The sequence below is a fragment of the Maniola hyperantus genome, unplaced genomic scaffold, assembly GCF_902806685.2.
Source record: "Maniola hyperantus unplaced genomic scaffold, iAphHyp1.2, whole genome shotgun sequence".
Classification (NCBI taxonomy): Eukaryota; Metazoa; Arthropoda; class Insecta; order Lepidoptera; family Nymphalidae; genus Maniola; species Maniola hyperantus.
The window spans coordinates 2,501-23,172 of record NW_027189009.1 but is presented as its reverse complement, the minus strand read 5'-3'; the positions used below and the strand labels follow the sequence as shown (position 1 = coordinate 23,172).

General features: G+C 46.5%; 1 protein-coding gene and 2 long non-coding RNA genes across 3 annotated transcripts; 1 reads left to right on the top strand and 2 right to left on the bottom strand.

Annotated features, from left to right (window-relative positions):
- Positions 1 to 257: 257 nt before the first annotated feature.
- LOC138404650 (uncharacterized) lies at positions 258 to 2,301 on the bottom strand. The gene is made up of 6 exons (XR_011238511.1): positions 2,020 to 2,301; positions 1,661 to 1,947; positions 1,303 to 1,589; positions 945 to 1,230; positions 586 to 872; positions 258 to 514 (listed from the first exon to the last, which is right to left on the bottom strand). It is a non-coding gene; the product is annotated as an uncharacterized lncRNA (long non-coding RNA).
- Positions 2,302 to 2,550: 249 nt separating this feature from the next.
- Positions 2,551 to 7,699, top strand: LOC138404651 (uncharacterized). The gene is made up of 2 exons (XM_069509226.1): positions 2,551 to 4,020; positions 4,064 to 7,699. The coding sequence occupies exons 1-2, from the start codon at positions 2,551 to 2,553 to the stop codon at positions 7,697 to 7,699; spliced, it is 5,106 nt and encodes a 1,701-aa protein (XP_069365327.1).
- Positions 7,700 to 8,314: 615 nt separating this feature from the next.
- On the bottom strand, positions 8,315 to 8,998 carry LOC138404649 (uncharacterized). Its single transcript, XR_011238510.1, has 3 exons — positions 8,887 to 8,998; positions 8,528 to 8,814; positions 8,315 to 8,455 (listed from the first exon to the last, which is right to left on the bottom strand). It is a non-coding gene; the product is annotated as an uncharacterized lncRNA (long non-coding RNA).
- Positions 8,999 to 20,672: the final 11,674 nt, after the last annotated feature.

Sequence of the window (20,672 nt, the reverse complement as noted above, 5' to 3'; positions counted from 1 at the left end):
GACATCTGTACCGAGCTGATATAGCTAAGTGGAATTTCTCATACAAAATTCATAGATTTGCTTAAAGAAACTGCATAAATCCTGCGTCGTTGTCCCGGTTCTTCGAATTTTCACGTGAAAATCTCTCAGGGCGTTGCTTCCACCGGCCCCAGCGTCCTGCGAAAGAAAATCCAAAATTAAAATTTTCAAAAAATTTTCACTTACAAAATTTTTCGGCAAAATTTATACCCAAATTTTCGTAGTTTTCCGGTCTTTTCCGACTCGGACGGTGCCCGCGCGTGAGGACCGTGCGCCTGACCGCTTTTCCGACAATTTTCGCGCGGAAAACGCGGAAAATCGTGCGCCGATCACAGCATAGACATCTGTACCGAGCTGATATAGCTAAGTGGAATTTCTCATACAAAATTCATAGATTTGCTTAAAGAAACTGCATAAATCCTGCGTCGTTGTCCCGGTTCTTCGAATTTTCACGTGAAAATCTCTCAGGGCGTTGCTTTCCACCGGCCCCAGCGTCCTGCGAAAGAAAATCCAAAATTAAAATTTTCAAAAATTTTCACTTACAAAATTTTTCGGCAAAATTTATACCCCAAATTTTCGTAGTTTTCCGGTCTTTTCCGACTCGGACGGTGCCCGCGCGTGAGGACCGTGCGCCTGACCGCTTTTCCGACAATTTTCGCGCGGAAAACGCGGAAAATCGTGCGCCGATCACAGCATAGACATCTGTACCGAGCTGATATAGCTAAGTGGAATTTCTCATACAAAATTCATAGATTTGCTTAAAGAAACTGCATAAATCCTGCGTCGTTGTCCCGGTTCTTCGAATTTTCACGTGAAAATCTCTCAGGGCGTTGCTTTCCACCGGCCCCAGCGTCCTGCGAAAGAAAATCCAAAATTAAAATTTTCAAAAAATTTTCACTTACAAAATTTTTCGGCAAAATTTATACCCCAAATTTTCGTAGTTTTCCGGTCTTTTCCGACTCGGACGGTGCCCGCGCGTGAGGCACGTGCGCCTGACCGCTTTTCCGACAATTTTCGCGCGGAAAACGCGGAAAATCGTGCGCCGATCACAGCATAGACATCTGTACCGAGCTGATATAGCTAAGTGGAATTTCTCATACAAATTCATAGATTTGCTTAAAGAAACTGCATAAATCCTGCGTCGTTGTCCCGGTTCTTCGAATTTTCACGTGAAAATCTCTCAGGGCGTTGCTTTCCACCGGCCCCAGCGTCCTGCGAAAGAAAATCCAAAATTAAAATTTTCAAAAAATTTTCACTTACAAAATTTTTCGGCAAAATTTATACCCCAAATTTTCGTAGTTTTCCGGTCTTTTCCGACTCGGACGGTGCCCGCGCGTGAGGACCGTGCGCCTGACCGCTTTTCCGACAATTTTCGCGCGGAAAACGCGGAAAATCGTGCGCCGATCACAGCATAGACATCTGTACCGAGCTGATATAGCTAAGTGGAATTTCTCATACAAAATTCATAGATTTGCTTAAAGAAACTGCATAAATCCTGCGTCGTTGTCCCGGTTCTTCGAATTTTCACGTGAAAATCTCTCAGGGCGTTGCTTTCCACCGGCCCCAGCGTCCTGCGAAAGAAAATCCAAAATTAAAATTTTCAAAAAATTTTCACTTACAAAATTTTTCGGCAAAATTATACCCCAAATTTTCGTAGTTTTCCGGTCTTTTCCGACTCGGACGGTGCCCGCGCGTGAGGACCGTGCGCCTGACCGCTTTTCCGACAATTTTCGCGCGGAAAACGCGGAAAATCGTGCGCCGATCACAGCATAGACATCTGTACCGAGCTGATATAGCTAAGTGGAATTTCTCATACAAAATTCATAGATTTGCTTAAAGAAACTGCATAAATCCTGCGTCGTTGTCCCGGTTCTTCGAATTTTCACGTGAAAATCTCTCAGGGCGTTGCTTTCCACCGGCCCCAGCGTCCTGCGAAAGAAAATCCAAAATTAAAATTTTCAAAAAATTTTCACTTACAAAATTTTTCGGCAAAATTTATACCCCAAATTTTCGTAGTTTTCCGGTCTTTTCCGACTCGGACGGTGCCCGCGCGTGAGGACCGTGCGCCTGACCGCTTTTCCGACAATTTTCGCGCGGAAAACGCGGAAAATCGTGCGCCGATCACAGCATAGACATCTGTACCGAGCTGATATAGCTAAGTGGAATTTCTCATACAAAATTCATAGATTTGCTTAAAGAAACTGCATAAATCCTGCGTCGTTGTCCCGGTTCTTCGAATTTTCACGTGAAAATCTCTCAGGGCGTTGCTTTCCACCGGCCCCAGCGTCCTGCGAAAGAAAATCCAAAATTAATCCCCCACCCACCCTATCTTAGTTACTGAGGTGGTAACCAGCAGTACCGACGTGAGAGCCGCGGAATTTGGGACTGGGAAATTCGAAATTCTGATTTTGCAGTCCTGTGTCTGGCAGTACAGAGGGCCCATTTTATTTACTCACGGCTCTCTACACTAAAACACCGACTTAGGAATCACTAAAAACTCACATTAAATCTGATTTTTATATCTCAGACGCCATGTCGGGCAACGCGCCAGGCGCAAAATCAAAGAAAACCGTGCCCTTAGGAAGGAAAGTGCTTCTTCGCTCGGTTAGCGCCGAAGACCCTAAGCCTTCGGGCAGCGAAGCCCCCAAGCCTTCAGGTGGCGAAGCCCCCGCATCAAAGGCCTCCAGCCAGTCGTCACCGACCCCGAGTGTGTCTAGTAGGGCGTCGTCTGGCGAGCCTACACAGGCCGCTCTTTCGACCCTTCCAGCTGCAGCGAACCGCCTTCTTCAGGAAGCGAAGGAACAAATGGAACAGTCGGGGAATCTAAAAACCTCCATCAAGGAGAAGGTTCTGGAGAACCTCGCAGGACTATATGAAATAGTTCTGCGGCTCAGTGAGTCCCGACAGACTCTGCAGTTGCAGCTGGAGCGGGCCCGCTCCCAGGCGACGTCTCAGGCATTGAGCCTAGAAAAACAGCAGACCGCACGACTGGAAGAGCTCGTGGAGGGCGTCAAAGCAGTGGACATAAGAGCCCCTATCGCGGAGGTGCTAAGCGAGGTAAAATCACTGCGTCAGATCGTGAACTTCGACGTACTGGATGCACTCTCCAAGACCAGTCAACAGCAGCCGCTCCCTCTGGCCATGGAAATTACCAAACGGCTCAATGAAGCCAGCAGCCAGCTAGCGGCTGTTGTCGAAGAGAGTAGGAGAAGTGTGACATACGCCGAGGTTGCAGCGGGCCCGAAGCCTAAGTCAATACCTAACCCAAATCACTCGATTATCGTATCCTCGAAGGACGAGAAAGACACGAGCGACGATGTACTCAAGAGAATCCGAGGTGCCGCAGACGCGAGAGCTAGTGGAGTCAGGGTGGAAAGGATCCGCAAAGCCAGAAACCAAAAGGTAGTAATAAGCTGCGAATCCAAAGACTCACTAACCCGCTTGACCGACAAGCTGAAAGTGGATGACTGCCTACAGATTAACGAGGCTAAAAACAAGGACCCTCTTATCGTCATCAAGAACATGCTGTCGTACAACACCGACGACGAGGTGGTAGCCTCAATAAAAACCCAGAATGCAGATGCGCTCGTGGGCATTCCCGATAGCGAGTACCGGGTAGTCCCGAAATACCGCAGGCCTGCCAGGAATCCCCACGAGTGTCACATGGTGATGCAAGTATCACCCAAAGTATGGCAGAGATTGACAAGTCAGGGAAGGGTGCACATAGACCTCCAGCGGTGCTTCGTCCTCGACCAGTCTCCTCTGGTCCAGTGCACGCGGTGCCTCGGCTTCGGCCACAGCCGCCGCCTGTGCAAAGAAGCAGAGGACAGGTGCAGTCACTGTGCTGGGCCGCACCTCCGTTCGACCTGCCCCTCGTGGACCGTCGGCGACGTGGCCTGTTGCAGAAACTGCCACATAGCGAAGCTGGAGAGGACGGAACACAGCGCATTCGATCTAGAGTGCCCCATCAGGAAAAAATGGGACACTATAGCTCGCTCTAGTGTCTCATACTGCTAAAGTGGTCAATGGGATAACGGTAATACAGGCGAACCTGCAAAGGAAGAAGCTAGCTACCCAGGAGCTGCTGAAAGGAGCCAGAGACAGTGGGGTTGACGTCTCCCTAATACAAGAACCCTATGTGGGGGCCGAGGGGATAGTGGGCCAGTATTCAGGAACTAGAGTTATTCAAAAAACAAAAGATCGAGGTAAGCCGGTAAAGGCAGCGATCTTGGTGCATAACCAGAACTGGGAAATCCACGAAGACCCATTCCTGACGACAGAAAACATCGCCTACGTTGCCATCAAGACCAAAGATCGTGTAGTTAACCTTATATCGGCCTACCTCGAAGAAGACCAACCCCTCGAACCTTACTTGGAGCACTTACGCAAGATAATCACCAAAAAAGGGTCAAGTAACATTATCTTTGGCGGAGACGTCAACGCCTGGAGCACCTGGTGGGGTAGCTCGGAAGAGAACCATAGGGGAGCAGAGCTGGCTTCTTTCTTAGACGAGCTTGACCTGCAAATATTGAACGACGGGAGCGAGCCCACATTCTTAACTGTCAGGAACAACAAAATATATAGCAGCAGGGTCGACATTACAACGTGCAGTGTCGACCTTCTGGGTAAAGTCGACGGTTGGACTGTGGATCAGGGCTTCACCAGCTCTGACCACAATACAATTAAATTCAATTTACAATTAGAAAAACCAACTACACACAACAAAACTTTAACTACAAGACAATACTTTACCAATAAAGCGAAATGGACCATCTTTAAGAAAGAACTCGATAAACAATTAAAAGAGACAGACATAGATAAGACCAAAGTGAGACAAATATTAAATAAAAAGGACTTAGACGAATTAGTTGGTAAATACGTAGAAAATGTCATAAATGCATGCAATAGGTCCATCCCAAAACTAAAACCTAAAGACCATTTTAAGTTACCATGGTGGACTGCTAAACTTGAACTCCTGAAAAGAGAAGTAACTACAAAAAAAAGGAGAATCAGATGCGCTGCTCCCTCCCGTCGTGCACATGTTGTAAAAGATTACGTAGAAACAAAACAAATATACGAAGAGGAAGCAAAGCACGCACAAACCACCAGCTGGAAGCAGTTCTGCACCAAACAGGATCGGGAGAGTCTGTGGGACGGAGTGTATAGAGTTATAAGATCTACACAAAGGAGAACGGACGACAAGCCCATGGTTAAAGACGGAGTCGCACTCAGTCCCGCAGACTCTGCCGAATACATAACATCGACCTTCTTCCCCGATGACAACGTCCTGGAAGACACCCCGAAACACACCGAAATCAGAGGGCGCACATCCATCCAAAACGACGGGGGCATAGACGATCCTTACTTTACCGAAACTGAACTACAGCACGCAGTAAATAGCTTCAACCCAAAAAAGGCTCCGGGTTCGGACGGGCTCACGGCAGATATCTGCACCGCCGCCATAAACCACGACCCGGGGCTTTTCCTGAGTATAGCGAATAAATGTTTGGAGTTGTCTCTGTTCCCGAGTCTTTGGAAGGTGGCCACGATTGTCGTATTAAGAAAGCCGGGCAAAACAGACTACAACCATCCCAAATCTTACAGACCAATAGGGCTCTTGTCAATCTTCGGCAAAATACTGGAAAAGATGCTTATAAGTAGGCTAAAATATCACATCTTGCCAAAATTAAACACCAGGCAATATGGCTTCGTCCCCCAGCGCAGCACGGAGGACGCTCTCTGTGATCTGGTGAACCATATAAGGGAACAGATAAACAACAAGAACATTGTTACCCTGGTTTCACTAGACATAGAGGGCGCCTTTGACAGCGCCTGGTGGCCGGCCATTAAGGATCAGCTTCATAAAATGAACTGCCCCAAAAACTTAAAACGCCTGATAAACAGTTATTTCGAAAACAGGCAGGTCCAAGTGACCTACGCGGGCAAAACGGTTATAAAACCGACAACAAAGGGCTGCGTGCAGGGTTCGATAGGGGGACCCATCTTTTGGAACCTCCTGTTGAACCCTCTACTCAATGATCTGGACAAAAAAGGGGTATACTGCCAGGCCTTCGCGGACGACGTCGTTCTTGTGTTTTCCGGGAAGGACTCGCAAAGCATCCAAAATAAGGCAAACGAAACCTTGGACCTTATAAACGCTTGGGGTGCAGAAAACAAATTAAAATTTGCAGCGCAAAAAACCCATGCCATGATCCTGACGAAGAAACTTAAATACCAAACACCAAATTTAAAGATGAACGGCACAGAAATCTTACTCACTAAAGAAATCAAAATACTAGGCCTAACAATAGACGAGAAACTAACCTTTAATAAACACGTAGCAAACACTGCAGTCAAAGCTTTAAATATTTACAAACAATTGGCCCGAACGGCCAGGACTACGTGGGGATTAAACCCGGAAGTCATAAGAACGATTTACGTGGCCGTCATCGAGCCAATTGTTATGTATGCTGCTAGCGTTTGGGCCAAAGCTGCCGAGAAGATAACTGTCCAAAAGCAACTTAACACAATACAACGAGGCTTCGCTCAAAAGATTTGCAAGTCCTATAGGACGGTATCACTGCACGCGGCGCTAGTTCTGGCCGGACTGATTCCTTTGGACTTGCGAATCTCTGAGCACGCTCAACTGTACGAAGCGAAGCGCGGTCGTCCCCTTCGATGCCTACCTGAAGACAGGAAATTAGAGGAAAGAATCAGCTTCCTGGAGGCCGAGCATCCAGCGGAAACCATTGCCGTCGATTATTCCAACCTTGAAGATCTTCAACCTGAAACCGTCGAGGCACACAACCTGCAAGGCACTCTCATTTTTACCGACGGGAGTAAGATTGAGGACAAAGTCGGAGCGGCCATTTCAATATGGAAAGATGGAAAGGAGACGGCTTCCATGAAGCTGAGACTCGAGCCTTACTGTACCGTGTTTCAAGCGGAGTTATTTGCTCTCCGAAGGGCAATTGAAAAATTCTCCAAGGGGAAGGACGATGAGGTGTGCATTCTCAGCGACTCCAGGTCGTCACTGGACTTGCTGAGAAACCACAGGTCATTTCACCCCTTGGCCTTTGCAATAAGGAAGCAAATAGCAAACCTCCGCCAACAAGGCAAGGAAATACGACTGTATTGGATAAAAGCTCACGTGGGCATCGAGGGCAACGAACGCGCTGACGAGCTGGCCAAACAGGCAGCTCTCCACAAAAAGAGCAAAGCGGATTACGACGCCTGCCCCGTTTCGTATGTTAAAAGACAAATCAGACAAGCTACCCTTGACGTCTGGCAGAAGAGATATAGTGAAGGCGACACCGCCAACACAACAAAAGCTTTTCTGCCAGACGTCAGGAACGCCTACAAAATCATACGGACGATAAAACTGGACTCGACCACAACACAAGTTCTATCGGGACACGGTGGATTCGCATACTACTTGCACAAATTCAAGTGCAAGGCGAGTCCATCGTGCCAGTGCGATCCAGAGGTGAATGAAGATATACTTCATTTGCTGCTGGATTGCCCGAGATTCGCAAAAATACGCTTTGAAACCGAAATACTTTTAGATGACAATATTACACTAGGAACAATAAATAAATTTTTGGAGAATAAAGACAAAAGAGATATATTTTTAAAATTTTGTAAATACATAGCAGAAAAAATAATAAGACAAAACAAATAATCAAGTTATTTATATATGTGCTATAAAACATATAGCACATATATAAAATAAAAATACAAATAATAAATATAAACAAAATAAATATACTATAAATTAGCCACAATACTGTTATTGTGGCCAGTACCTTAACAAATATATAAAATAAAATATAACAATAATTATATATGTACCTTCTTTTTTACAAGCAAAGGCTCTTTACTTCATGTTATAATAACATGAAGTAAAAAGACCAACAATAGAAATAATATATAAAATAAATATTAAACATAAAATATTAAATATATAAATGGAAATAAAATCTTAGATTTTATTTCATTTAAAAATAATTCAAACGTAATACCAAAGACTCTGATCTCCACGTCAGAGGTAAAATAGAGCAATCTATGATTATAAAAAAAAAAAAAAAAAAAAAAAAAAAAAAAACCTAACCTAACCTAACCTAACCTAACCTAACCTAACCTAACCTAACCTAACCTAACCTAACCTAACCTAACCTAACCTAACCTAACCTAACCTAACCTAACCTAACCTAACCTAACCTAACCTAACCTAACCTAACCTAACCTAACCTAACCTAACCTAACCTAACCTAACCTAACCTAACCTAACCTAACCTAACCTAACCTAACCTAACCTAACCTAACCCATTCATAGATTTGCTTAAAGAAACTGCATAAATCCTGCGTCGTTGTCCCGGTTCTTCGAATTTTCACGTGAAAATCTCTCAGGGCGTTGCTTTCCACCGGCCCCAGCGTCCTGCGAAAGAAAATCCAAAATTAAAATTTTCAAAAAATTTTCACTTACAAAATTTTTCGGCAAAATTTATACCCCAAAATTTCGTAGTTTTCCGGTCTTTTCCGACTCGGACGGTGCCCGCGCGTGAGGACCGTGCGCCTGACCGCTTTTCCGACAATTTTCGCGCGGAAAACGCGGAAAATCGTGCGCCGATCACAGCATAGACATCTGTACCGAGCTGATATAGCTAAGTGGAATTTCTCATACAAAATTCATAGATTTGCTTAAAGAAACTGCATAAATCCTGCGTCGTTGTCCCGGTTCTTCGAATTTTCACGTGAAAATCTCTCAGGGCGTTGCTTTCCACCGGCCCCAGCGTCCTGCGAAAGAAAATCCAAAATTAAAATTTTCAAAAAATTTTCACTTACAAAATTTTTCGGCAAAATTTATACCCCAAATTTTCGTAGTTTTCCGGTCTTTTCCGACTCGGACGGTGCCCGCGCGTGAGGACCGTGCGCCTGACCGCTTTTCCGACAATTTTCGCGCGGAAAACGCGGAAAAAGGCCCCCCCACCCACTCTATCCTAGTTACTGAGGTGGTAACCAGCAGTACCGACGTGAGAGCCGCGGAATTTGGGACTGGGAAATTCGAAATTCTGATTTTGCAGTCTCGTGTCTGGCAGTACAGAGGGCCCATTTTATCTACTCACAGCTCTCTACACTAATACACCGACTTAGGAATCACAAGAAATTGACATTAAATTTGATTCTTATTAAATTATTTAAGTGGTTTTTCCTGACTGAGCAGATTTTACACTGCTCAAGCTAGACAGTGAATCTATCTTTAATTAGTTAAGTATACTCGACCGGGCAGACTTTACACTGCCCATACTAGAAAATAAAAAATTTAAATTAATTTAAGGAATATAGACTTTGGCAGCTATACACTGCTTAATAGTTCAATTCTCATCACAGGCCTTATACACCACTTAGTGATTTGACTGTAAAGGTTAGGCTAAGGTTATTGACAGTTGGAGGCTCCTTACACCTCCAACTTTTTCAAAATTGTTAACATTAGTTTTAAGTAAATCAGACCTTGGCAGCTATACACTGCCTACTAGTTTAGTTCTGGCCCTATACACCACTTAGTGATTTGACCATAAGGTTAGGTTAAGGTTATTTAAGGCTATTGACAGTTGGAGGCCCCTTACACCTCCAACTTCTTCAAATTAGATTAAGACTAAAATAAATCTCTCTCCAATGGCGCCAACACTATCGAGTGCAACAAGCAAACCTCCCAATACAGGGAGCACCTCTGTAAAGCACATGGACCCAGAGTCTAAAAAGAAACCCCCAATTAAGCCCCCGTCAACCGAAATGCCCTTCCTGGTGAAGTCGGCCGCGGAGGGCCCCCTCGGAGAGCTGGCGACCACTGCGAACCGGCTCTTCCAGGAGGCCAAACTTCAACTGGAGCAGTCTGGGAACATAAAGTCAACAATAAAGGAGACGGTCATCGAATGCCTCTCGAGCCTCTACACGATCGTGTTGCGGCTCAACGGAGGGACACCGCCTCCCGTCACCCAGACCGTTACAGCAACGGCGGCGGACTTTGCGAGGGAGGTCATGGAGGAGCTACAGCAGCAGCGAGAATTGGTGGTCGCGGCCAGGGCCGACATCGGGGTCGTCAGGGACCACGTACAAAAAATTGATAAAAATATAGAAAAGATGAACACAGTTACTGACGGCATTACGTACGCGGCAATGGCGGCGACCGTCAAGCCCGCTGGAGCCACCTCCTCGCTGCCTCAATCTTTCCACTCGATGGTGGTGTCTTCGGTCGACGCTCACGACAAAAGCGAAGACATAATCGACAAAATAAGAACTGCCGTGAACGCAAAGACATCCGGCGTGCGAGTGGACAGGTTGAGAAAAGCCAGAGATCAAAAGGTAGTGCTGGGCTGCCAGTCGCGAGACGAGCTCGCCAGAGTAGTAGAGAAATTGAAGACTGGCAGCCCAACACTCCTGACTCAGGAGGTGGAAAATAGGGATCCGCTTGTCATTCTGCTAAACGTCCTTAGCATTAATACCGATGAAGATATACTGGGTGCCCTAAAGCGGCAAAATGGGAACGTGCTGGGGACGATACCGGACGGCGAATATAGGGCAAGCGTGAGGTACCGAAGGAGAGCAAGGAATTCGCTCGAAAACCACGTTGTCCTGCAGGTGTCGCCGACGGTTTGGCAGCGGCTTACGACCACCGGGAGGGTGCACATCGACCTTCAGCGTGTGGTCGTAAAAGACCAGTCTCCACTGACGCAGTGCTCCAGGTGTCTCGGGTATGGTCACGGGCGAAAGAACTGCAAAGAGTCCGTAGACACCTGCAGCCACTGCGCGGGCCCACACCTGCGCAGCGAATGCGAACTGTGGAAGGCTGGAGACAAGCCCACCTGTCGCAATTGCCAGAGTGCCAAGCAAGATCGAGCGGACCACAATGGCTTCGACGAAAGCTGTCCGATAAGAAAGAAATGGGATGCTCTGGCAAGGGCGAGGGTGGCCTATTGCTAAAGGCTCCTCGGGCGAAACAAGCGAAGGGTATAAATTCATCCAAGCTAACCTCCAAAGAAAGCAGCTGGCCCTAAAAGAAATGTTCCTGGAGGCACAAAAGGGTGGGATTAGTCTGGCCCTCGTTCAGGAACCCTATGTGGGTGCGAAAGGAGAAATCGCGCAAAGTGGTGGCTTTAGGGTAGTTCAGCGATCGCAGAATCGGACAAAACCCGTTAAGGCTGCAATTGTAATATTTGATAACGACATGCAGATCGTCGAATGCCCTACAGCCACCACAGAGAATATAGCCGTTGCGATCCTCAAATCGAATAACTGGGAATTCGGAATCGTCTCCGTGTACTTCGAGGACAGCCAGCCCCTAGACTCATACTTATTACAACTCAAAACTATTGTGGAAAATCTAAAAACAAAATACATTCTAATAGGGGGGGACTTTAATTCATGGAGTCCATGGTGGGGCAGTGACTCAGAGGACCACCGAGGAAGGGAAGTGCTCGGAGTACTCTTGGAGACGAATCTACACGTCTTGAATGAGGGAAGGACTCCTACTTTTTATACGATCAGAAACGGTAGGGAATACAAGAGCAACGTGGACATTACCGTTTGCAGCCAGGAGCTCCTAGGGCTAGTTGAGGAGTGGAAGGTAGACGAAGGGATGACCAGTTCGGATCACAATGCCATAACTTTTACAGTAAAACTTAAGAAACCCACAGAAAAGCGTTTGACAAAATCCACAAGAATATATAACACCAAAAAGGCTAATTGGAAAAGATTTAAACAAGAGTTACAAAATGAACTAAATAGCAATAAAATGTCAACTACGGAAATTAACGAAATTAAAACAAAAGAAAATCTAGAAGAAATAGTAGACAAATTTATAGACTGTGTTAAAATATCATGCAAAAAAGCAGTACCATTAATAAATAAAAATAATAAAAAAGTGCACTTACCTTGGTGGAACGCCGACTTGGAGAAATTGAAAAAAGATATGACTACAAAGAAGCGCAGAATACGCTGCGCCGCACCCCAACGTAAACAGAAAGTCGTAAACGACTACCTCGAGTCAAAGGAAAAGTATGAAGAAGAAGCTGCAAAAGCACAGATTAGAAGTTGGAAAGAGTTTTGCCGCACCCAAGATCGAGAAAGCTTGTGGGACGGGATATACCGCGTTATAAGAAGGACGTCTGGCAGATACGAAGACAAACCGCTCGTGAACGATGGAATTGTTCTAAGTCCAGAAAATTCGGCAAAATTACTAGCAGCAACATTTTTCCCACAAGACTTAGAAACAGAAGATAGTATAGAACATTCGGAAACTAGAAATAAATCAAAAAATTCTGACAAATTGCTGCAAGACGATATACAGGATCCACCGTTCACGAGAGAGGAACTCGTATACGTAACGAACACCTTCAATCCCAAGAAAGCCCCCGGGCCGGACGGGTTCACTGCTGACATCTGCGCTGAAGCCATACTGTCCAACACGGAGGTGTTCCTCGCGATACTGAACAAGTGCCTCGAATTATATCACTTTCCAACATCTTGGAAGCTAGCCGTCATAGTGGTCCTACGGAAACCGGGAAAATCCGATTACAATCATGTCAAGTCGTATCGACCGATAGGGCTACTATCCATATTCGGCAAGATTTTGGAGAAGATGATGGTACGGAGAATCCGATGGCACTTGTTACCGAAAGCGAACCCCAGGCAGTACGGCTTCACACCTCAGCGCAGCACAGAGGACTCCCTCTATGACCTCGTGCAGCACATTCGTGAAAACTTGGTAAACAAATTGATCAATGTTGTGGTCTCGTTGGACATAGAGGGAGCCTTCGATAGCGCATGGTGGCCCGCCATCAAATGTCGGCTCGCGGAGCAAGGCTGCCCACATAACATACGAAAACTTGTCACTAGTTATTTTCAAGGCAGGAGGGTGAGCGTGCGATACGCTGACCAGGAGTGCACTACAGAAACAACAAAAGGGTGTGTGCAAGGGTCCATAGGGGGGCCCACTTTCTGGAATGCACTCCTGGATCCTTTGATCAACGGAATCGAAGAGAGAGGCGTATATTGCCAGGCGTTCGCCGACGATGTCGTTCTGGTGTTCTCCGGACACTCAGTCCCAAAAATAGAAGAGCAGGCTGATCGGGTCCTGGACTATGTGTATGAGTGGGGAGTGCAAAACAAATTAAAATTTGCACCGCACGAAACCAGCGCAATGGTCATAACTAAGAAATTAAAATATGACACCCCACGCATACACATGGCGGGTGCAATGATTGGCCTGGAAGAACAAATAAAAATCCTAGGGCTGATCATAGACAGAAAGTTGACATTTAACAGCCATGTTAAATATATTTGCACAAAAGTGCTAAATATTTACAAGCCTCTGTCTAGATCAGCCAAAATAAACTGGGGACTGAGATCGGAGATCATCAGGACGATCTACGTCTCGGTAATAGAGCCCATAGTGCTCTATGCAGCAAGCGTCTGGGCTACAGCCGCGCAGAAGCTGACCATTCAGAAGCACCTCAATGCCGTGCAAAGAGGGTTCGCTCAAAAAATCATAAAATCATATAGAACAGTGTCACTTCCCGCGGCTCTAGCCCTGGCCAGGCTACTTCCTCTAGATCTAAGGGTGCAAGAAGCAGCAAGACTGTATAGAGCAAAGAGAGGAAAACAACAAGATGTGTTAGGAGACAGATTGGTAGAGACAAAGAAGTGTTTTTTGGATGCTCTCCACCCTGCGCAAGAGATAGGCATTAACTACGCTAAACTAGAGGACATATCGGATCCCTCTGTTGGGAAGAGCGACCGGGAAGGGCTGCAAATATTCACGGATGGTAGCAAGATCGGCGGCAAGGTCGGCGCAGCTCTGGTGTACTGGAGAGATGGTATAGAAACCGGAAAAAAGAAATTCCTCTTGGAATCGTACTGCTCAGTATACCAGGCCGAAATGTATGCGCTGTACCGAGCCACCGATGTTGCTATCAAATGTAAAGATAAGCAGATAAACATTTACAGTGACTCAAAATCATCTTTGGAAACTATTCAAAATTTAAAATCTTATCACCCATTGGCATTCGAAATTAGACAAAATTTGAAAAAATTAAAAGATAAACAAAAAATAATCAGACTCTTCTGGATTAGGGCTCACGTCGGGGTCGAGGGCAATGAAAGAGCCGACCAGTTAGCTAAAGAAGCAGCAATAACTAAAAAGACAGCCCCCGACTACGACGCGTGCCCTATATCCTTTGTCAAAAGACATATCAGATACGAAACCGTGAAAATTTGGCAACATAGATATGAAATAACTGAAAAGGCTGCAGTCACCAAGTCGTTCTTCCCAACAGTGGAAGGAGCTAATGCCATCTTGCGCAGGTTAACACTAACACCAGCTCTTGTTCAAGTGTTCAGTGGGCATGGCGGGTTTTCGGAGTACCTGCACAGGTTCAAGTGCAAGGAGGGTCCTGGCTGTGTCTGCGATGAGACTGTCGATGAGTCGATTTTACATCTACTCATCGACTGTCCGCAGCACAGCAGAATACGTGAGGACCTACACCAGCAAATACAAATAGAACTGTGCAGGGGCTCTATCCCCGCCATACTGGAGAGCAATGCAAGCCGGAAAATATTCTTAGAATTTTGCTTGAAAATTGCGAGAATAGTCATTGAAAGGAACAGAACCAGATAATAAAGGTCCAATGTTGTTTTATATTATAAGAATACATAAACTAACATGGACAGAAATTGCATGGTTCTGTTCCTTTCACCTTGCATAAAGTGACACTTCTGTCAACAAATAAAATTAAATAAATAAATTAAATAAATAACAAATTAGCGTAATTCAAAATTTATAAAGTCTAAAAAAGTCTCTGACATCTTGTCAGGGGAGCGGTGACACTTGTCATAGCGACAAGTAAAAAAAAAAAAAAAAAAAAACCTAACCTAACCTAACCTAACCTAACCTAACCTAACCTAACCTAACCTAACCTAACCTAACCTAACCTAACCTAACCTAACCTAACCTAACCTAACCTAACCTAACCTAACCTAACCTAACCTAACCTAACCTAACCTAACCTAACCTTGAAAATCTCTCAGGGCGTTGCTTTCCACCGGCCCCAGCGTCCTGCGAAAGAAAATCCAAAATTAAAATTTTCAAAAAATTTTCACTTACAAAATTTTTCGGCAAAATTTATACCCCAAATTTTCGTAGTTTTCCGGTCTTTTCCGACTCGGACGGTGCCCGCGCGTGAGGACCGTGCGCCTGACCGCTTTTCCGACAATTTTCGCGCGGAAAACGCGGAAAAAAGGCCCCCCCCACCCACCCTATCCTAGTTACTGAGGTGGTAACCAGCAGTACCGACGTGAGAGCCGCGGAATTTGGGACTGGGAAATTCGAAATTCTGATTTTGCAGTCTTGTGTCTGGCAGTACAGAGGGCCCACTTTATATACTCACAGCTCTCTACACTAATACACCGACTTAGGAATCACAAAAAACTCACATTAAATTTGATTCTTATTTAATTATTTAAGTGTTTTTCTGACTGAGCAGATTTTACACTGCTCAAGCTAGACAGTGAATCTATCTTTAATTAGTTAAGTATATTCGACTGGGCAGACTTTACACTGCCCAAACTAGACATTAAAAATTTTAAATTAATTTAAGTAATATAGACTTTGGCAGCTATACACTGCCTAATACTTCAATTTTCATCACAGGCCTTATACACCACTTAGTGATTGGACTGTTAAGGTTAGGCTTAGCTTATTGATAGTTGGAGGCTCCTTACACCTCCAACTTTTTCAAAATTGTTTACATTAGTTTAAGAAAATCGGACCTTGGCAGCTATACACTGCCTACTAGTTTAATTCTGGCCCTATACACCACTTAGTGATTTGACCATAAGGTTAGGTAAAGGTTATTTAAGGTTACTGACAGTTGGAGGCCCCTTACACCTCCAACTTCTTCAAATTAGGTTAAGACTAAAATAAACCTCTCTCCAATGGCGCCAACACTATCGAGTGCAACAAGCAAACCCCCCAATACAGGGAGCACCTCTGTAAAGCACATGGACCCAGAGTCTAGAAAGAAACCCGCAATTAAGCCCCCGTCAACCGAAATGCCCTTCCTGGCGAAGTCGGCCGCGGAGGGCCCCCTCGGAGAGCTGGCGACTACCGCGAACCGGCTCTTCCAGGAGGCCAAACTTCAACTGGAGCAGTCTGGGAACATAAAGTCAACAATAAAGGAGACGGTCATCGAGTGCCTCTCGAGCCTCTACACGATCGTGTTGCGGCTCAACGGAGGGACACCGCCTCCCGTCACCCAGACCGTTACAGCAACAGCGGCAGACTTTGCGAGGGAGGTCATGGAGGAGCTACAGCAGCAGCGAGAATTGGTGGTCGCCGCCAGGGCCGACATCGGGGTCGTCAGGGACCACGTACAAAAAATTGATAGTAATATAGAAAAGATGAACACAGTCACTGACGGTATTACGTACGCGGCGATGGCGGCGACCGCCAAGCCCGCTGGGGCCACCTCCCAGCCACCTCAAGCTTTCCACTCGATGGTCGTGTCTTCGGTCGACGCTCACGACAAAAGCGAAGACATAATCGACAAAATAAGAACTGCCGTGAACGCGAAGACCTCCGGCGTGCGAGTGGACAGGTTGAGAAAAGCCAGAGATCAAAAGGTAGTACTGGGCTGCCAGTCGCGAGAAGAGCTCGCCAGAGTAGTAGAGAAATTGAAGACTGGCAGCCCAACACTCCTGACTAAGGAGGTGGAAAATAGGGATCCGCTTGTCATTCTGCTAAACGTCCTTAGCATTAATACCGATGAAGACATATTGGGTGCCCTAAAGCTGCAAAATGGGAACGTGCTGGGGACGATACCGGACGGCGAATATAGGGCAAGCGTGAGGTATCGAAGAAGGGCCAGGAATCCGCTCGAGAACCATGTGGTTTTGCAGGTGTCACCGCAAGTATGGCAGCGTGTCACAGCCGTGGGAAAGGTCCACATAGATCTGCAGCGGGTGGTGGCTAAAGATCAGTCCCCACTGGTTACTTGCTCCAGGTGTCTGAGCTACGGGCACGGCCGTAGGACCTGCGAGGCGTCCGCAGACACCTGCAGCCACTGCGCGGGTCCGCACCTGCGTAATGAGTGCCCGGCGTGGAAGGCTGGAGATCGACCCACGTGTTGCAACTGCCAGAGCAGCCGACTAGATCGGACAGATCACAATAGTTCTGACGAGAGCTGTCCGATCCGGAAAAAGTGGGATGCACTGGCAAGAGCGAGAGTGGCATACTGCTAAAGGCTCCTCGGGCGAAACAAGTGAAGGGTATAAATTCATCCAAGCTAACCTCCAAAGAAAGCAGCTGGCCCTAAAAGAAATGTTCCTGGAGGCACAAAAGGGTGGGATTAGTCTGGCCCTCGTTCAGGAACCCTATGTGGGTGCGAAAGGAGAAATTGCACAAAGTGGTGGCTTTAGGGTAGTTCAGCAAACGCAGAATCGGACAAAACCCGTTAAGGCTGCAATTGTGATATTTAACAATGACATGCAGATCATCGAATGCCCTACAGCCACCACAGAGAATATAGCCGTCGCGATCCTCAAATCGAATAACTGGGAACTCGGAATCATCTCCGTGTACTTCGAAGACAGCTTGCCCATAGAACCCTATCTAACTCAAGTGAAAAGCATTAAAGAAAAGCTCAAGACGAAACACTTCATCATTGGAGGTGATGCTAATGCTTGGAGCACATGGTGGGGTAGCAATACTGAGGACCACAGGGGTGAAGCGTTAATGGGCACTATCGAGGAGATGGAAATGCACATACTGAACGAGGGAACTGACCCGACCTTCTTCACCATCAGAAACGGGGTTATCTACAAGAGCATAGTAGACATCACAACATGCAGCCATGATTTGCTCGGAAAGATTAGCGACTGGAGGGTCGACCAGGGCATCACAAGCTCTGATCATAACGCGATCACATTCACGTTGCGGCTAACGAAACCAACTGGTGCAAGACCTCCGAAGACGACGCGGAAGTATAACACGCGGAAAGCCGAATGGGAAAAATTTCAAAAGGTCTTGCAAGAAGAATTGGCTAGAAAGCAACTAAATCAAATAGAAATAGAAAACATCGAAACACCAGTTGGACTCGAACAAGCGATAACGACATACGTCAACTGTGTCGAGAAGGCTTGTTGTGAATCGATCCCTCCAGTCGCACGAAAACCCAAGTTTAAACTACCATGGTGGACCGAAGAACTCGAAGCTCTGAAGAGAGAGGTTATGACTAGGAAGCGAAGAATATCCTGCGCAGCACCACGAAGAAGGCAATACGTCGTCGACAAGTACCTGCAACTAAAAGAGAAATATGAACTGGAGGCGATGAAGGCCCAAACTGCAAGCTGGAAAGAGTTCTGTGGGACCCAGAGCCGCGAAAGCGTCTGGGACGGGATATATAGGGTAATAAGAAGGACGACTAAGAAATATGAAGACCATCCCCTAATAGACAACGGAGTGGTCCTGGATCCAAAGGACTCGGTCCAGCTTCTGACCAAAACGTTCTTCCCGCAGGACTTAGAAGCTGACGACAATCAAGTTCACAGAGAAACGAGACGGAAAGCTGAACTGGAAGTGGACAGTAGCCAGGAGAGCGTCCAAGACCCACCGCTCACAATGGACGAGCTAATACACGCGGCGGAAAGCTTCAACCCGAAAAAAGCGCCGGGAGCAGACGGGTTTACAGCTGATATATGCTTGGCCGCTATCAGAGCGAACGCACAAGTGTTCTTTGGTCTGGTGAGCAGGTGCTTCGCCTTGACATATTTTCCGATATTGTGGAAAGAAGCAACGATAGTAGTCCTGCGGAAGCCAGGCAAAGATGATTATACAAAGCCTAAGTCATACAGGCCCATAGGACTACTATCGGTCTTCGGTAAGATATTAGAGAAGATTATGATAAAAAGGATTCGTTGGCACCTGCTACCCAGACTAAACACGAGACAGTACGGCTTTGTCCCCCAACGTTCAACAGAAGACGCTCTCTATGACCTCGTCCAGCATATCCGAGAGAACGTTCGTGCAAAAAAGGTAAATATCGTGGTGTCTTTAGACATTGAGGGGGCTTTCGATAGCGCATGGTGGCCGGCAATAAAATGCAGATTAGCCGAAAAGAAATGCCCCTTCACCTTGCGCAGGATAGTCGACAGCTACCTTAAAGACAGGAGGGTAAGAGTGAGGTATGCGGACGAAGAGTTCTGTACCTCAACAACGAAGGGCTGCGTACAAGGGTCTATAAGTGGTCCAACATTTTGGAATACACTTTTAGACCCCCTACTAGACGAAATCAGCGAACGCGACGTACACTGTCAAGCGTTCGCTGACGACATAGTTCTGGTCTTCTCAGGGTTCAGCATTGCTCAAATGGAGCAACAAGCCGACCAAGTCCTGACCCGTGTGTATGAGTGGGGCCTCGCAAATAAGCTGAAATTTGCACCTCACAAAACAAATGCGATGGTAGTAACCAAGAAGCTTAAATGCGACACCCCTTACATACGCATGGGTGGCACTCAAATAGAAATTGTAAACAAAATTAAGATTTTAGGCCTGTTGGTAGATAACAAATTAACATTTAATGATCATGTAAAGGCTGTGTGCCAGAAAGCTACCAATATTTACAAACCATTGGCAAGGGCAGCAAAAATTAACTGGGGACTGAACTCTGAGACTATCAGAACTATTTATGTGGCCGTGATTGAGCCCATTATCATGTACGCGTCCAGTGTATGGGCACCGGCCACACGGAAGTTGATGACACAAAAGCGGCTAAACACGGTTCAGCGGGGTTTTGCCCAGAAAATCTGCAAATCGTACCGAACCGTGTCACTGAACGCAGCACTTCTGCTGGCCGGTCTCATACCACTTGATTTACGGATACAAGAGGCGGCTCAGCTTTACGAGGCCAAAAGGGGCCGACCGCAGCCCATACTGAATGGCAGGGAGGTCGAAGAGAGAGTATGTTTCCTGAACGCCCCGCATCCCGCAGAGGAGGCTGTCGTGGGGTTCCGGTGCTTAGAGGACATGGAGGAGGCCACCATCGCAGACTATGACATGACCGGTCTGAGGATATTCACAGACGGCAGTAAAATGGACGCCGGAGTGGGTGCAGCTCTCTCGTGCTGGAGGGATGGAGAGGAAACTCTGAGTAGGAAGTTTCGTCTCGAGCCTTACTGCACAGTGTTCCAGGCAGAGCTGTACGCAATCCTTAAAGCAACAGAACTGGCTTTAAAAGACAAGGACTGCTCTGTGAATATCCTCAGTGACTCCAGGTCTTCTTTAGAAATACTGAGCACTGGAACCTTCCACCCCTTGGCTTTTGACATTAGGAGAAATTTAGCTCTTCTGAGGGCAAAAAATAAGAGGGTCAGCCTCTTCTGGGTGCGAGCTCATGTAGGAGTGGTCGGAAATGAAAGGGCTGACTACTTGGCCAGGGAGGCTGTCACAAAGCTCAAGACCAGGCCGGCTTATGACAGTTGTCCAATTTCATATATAAAGAGATCCATAAGGGAGGACACTGTCATGAAATGGTCTGAGCGTTACAGGGAGGGTGTGACGGCGTCCGTGACCAAGACCTTCCTGCCGTCAGTTGAAAAGGCAC

Bases quoted from the DNA above. Each gene is read 5' to 3' on its own strand.
- LOC138404651 (XM_069509226.1), top strand. From the start codon at position 2,551: ATGTCGGGCAACGCGCCAGGCGCAAAATCAAAGAAAACCGTGCCCTTA. The intron at 4,021-4,063 runs GTCTCATACTGC...ACGGTAATACAG, and splicing joins ACACTATAGCTCGCTCTAGT to GCGAACCTGCAAAGGAAGAA.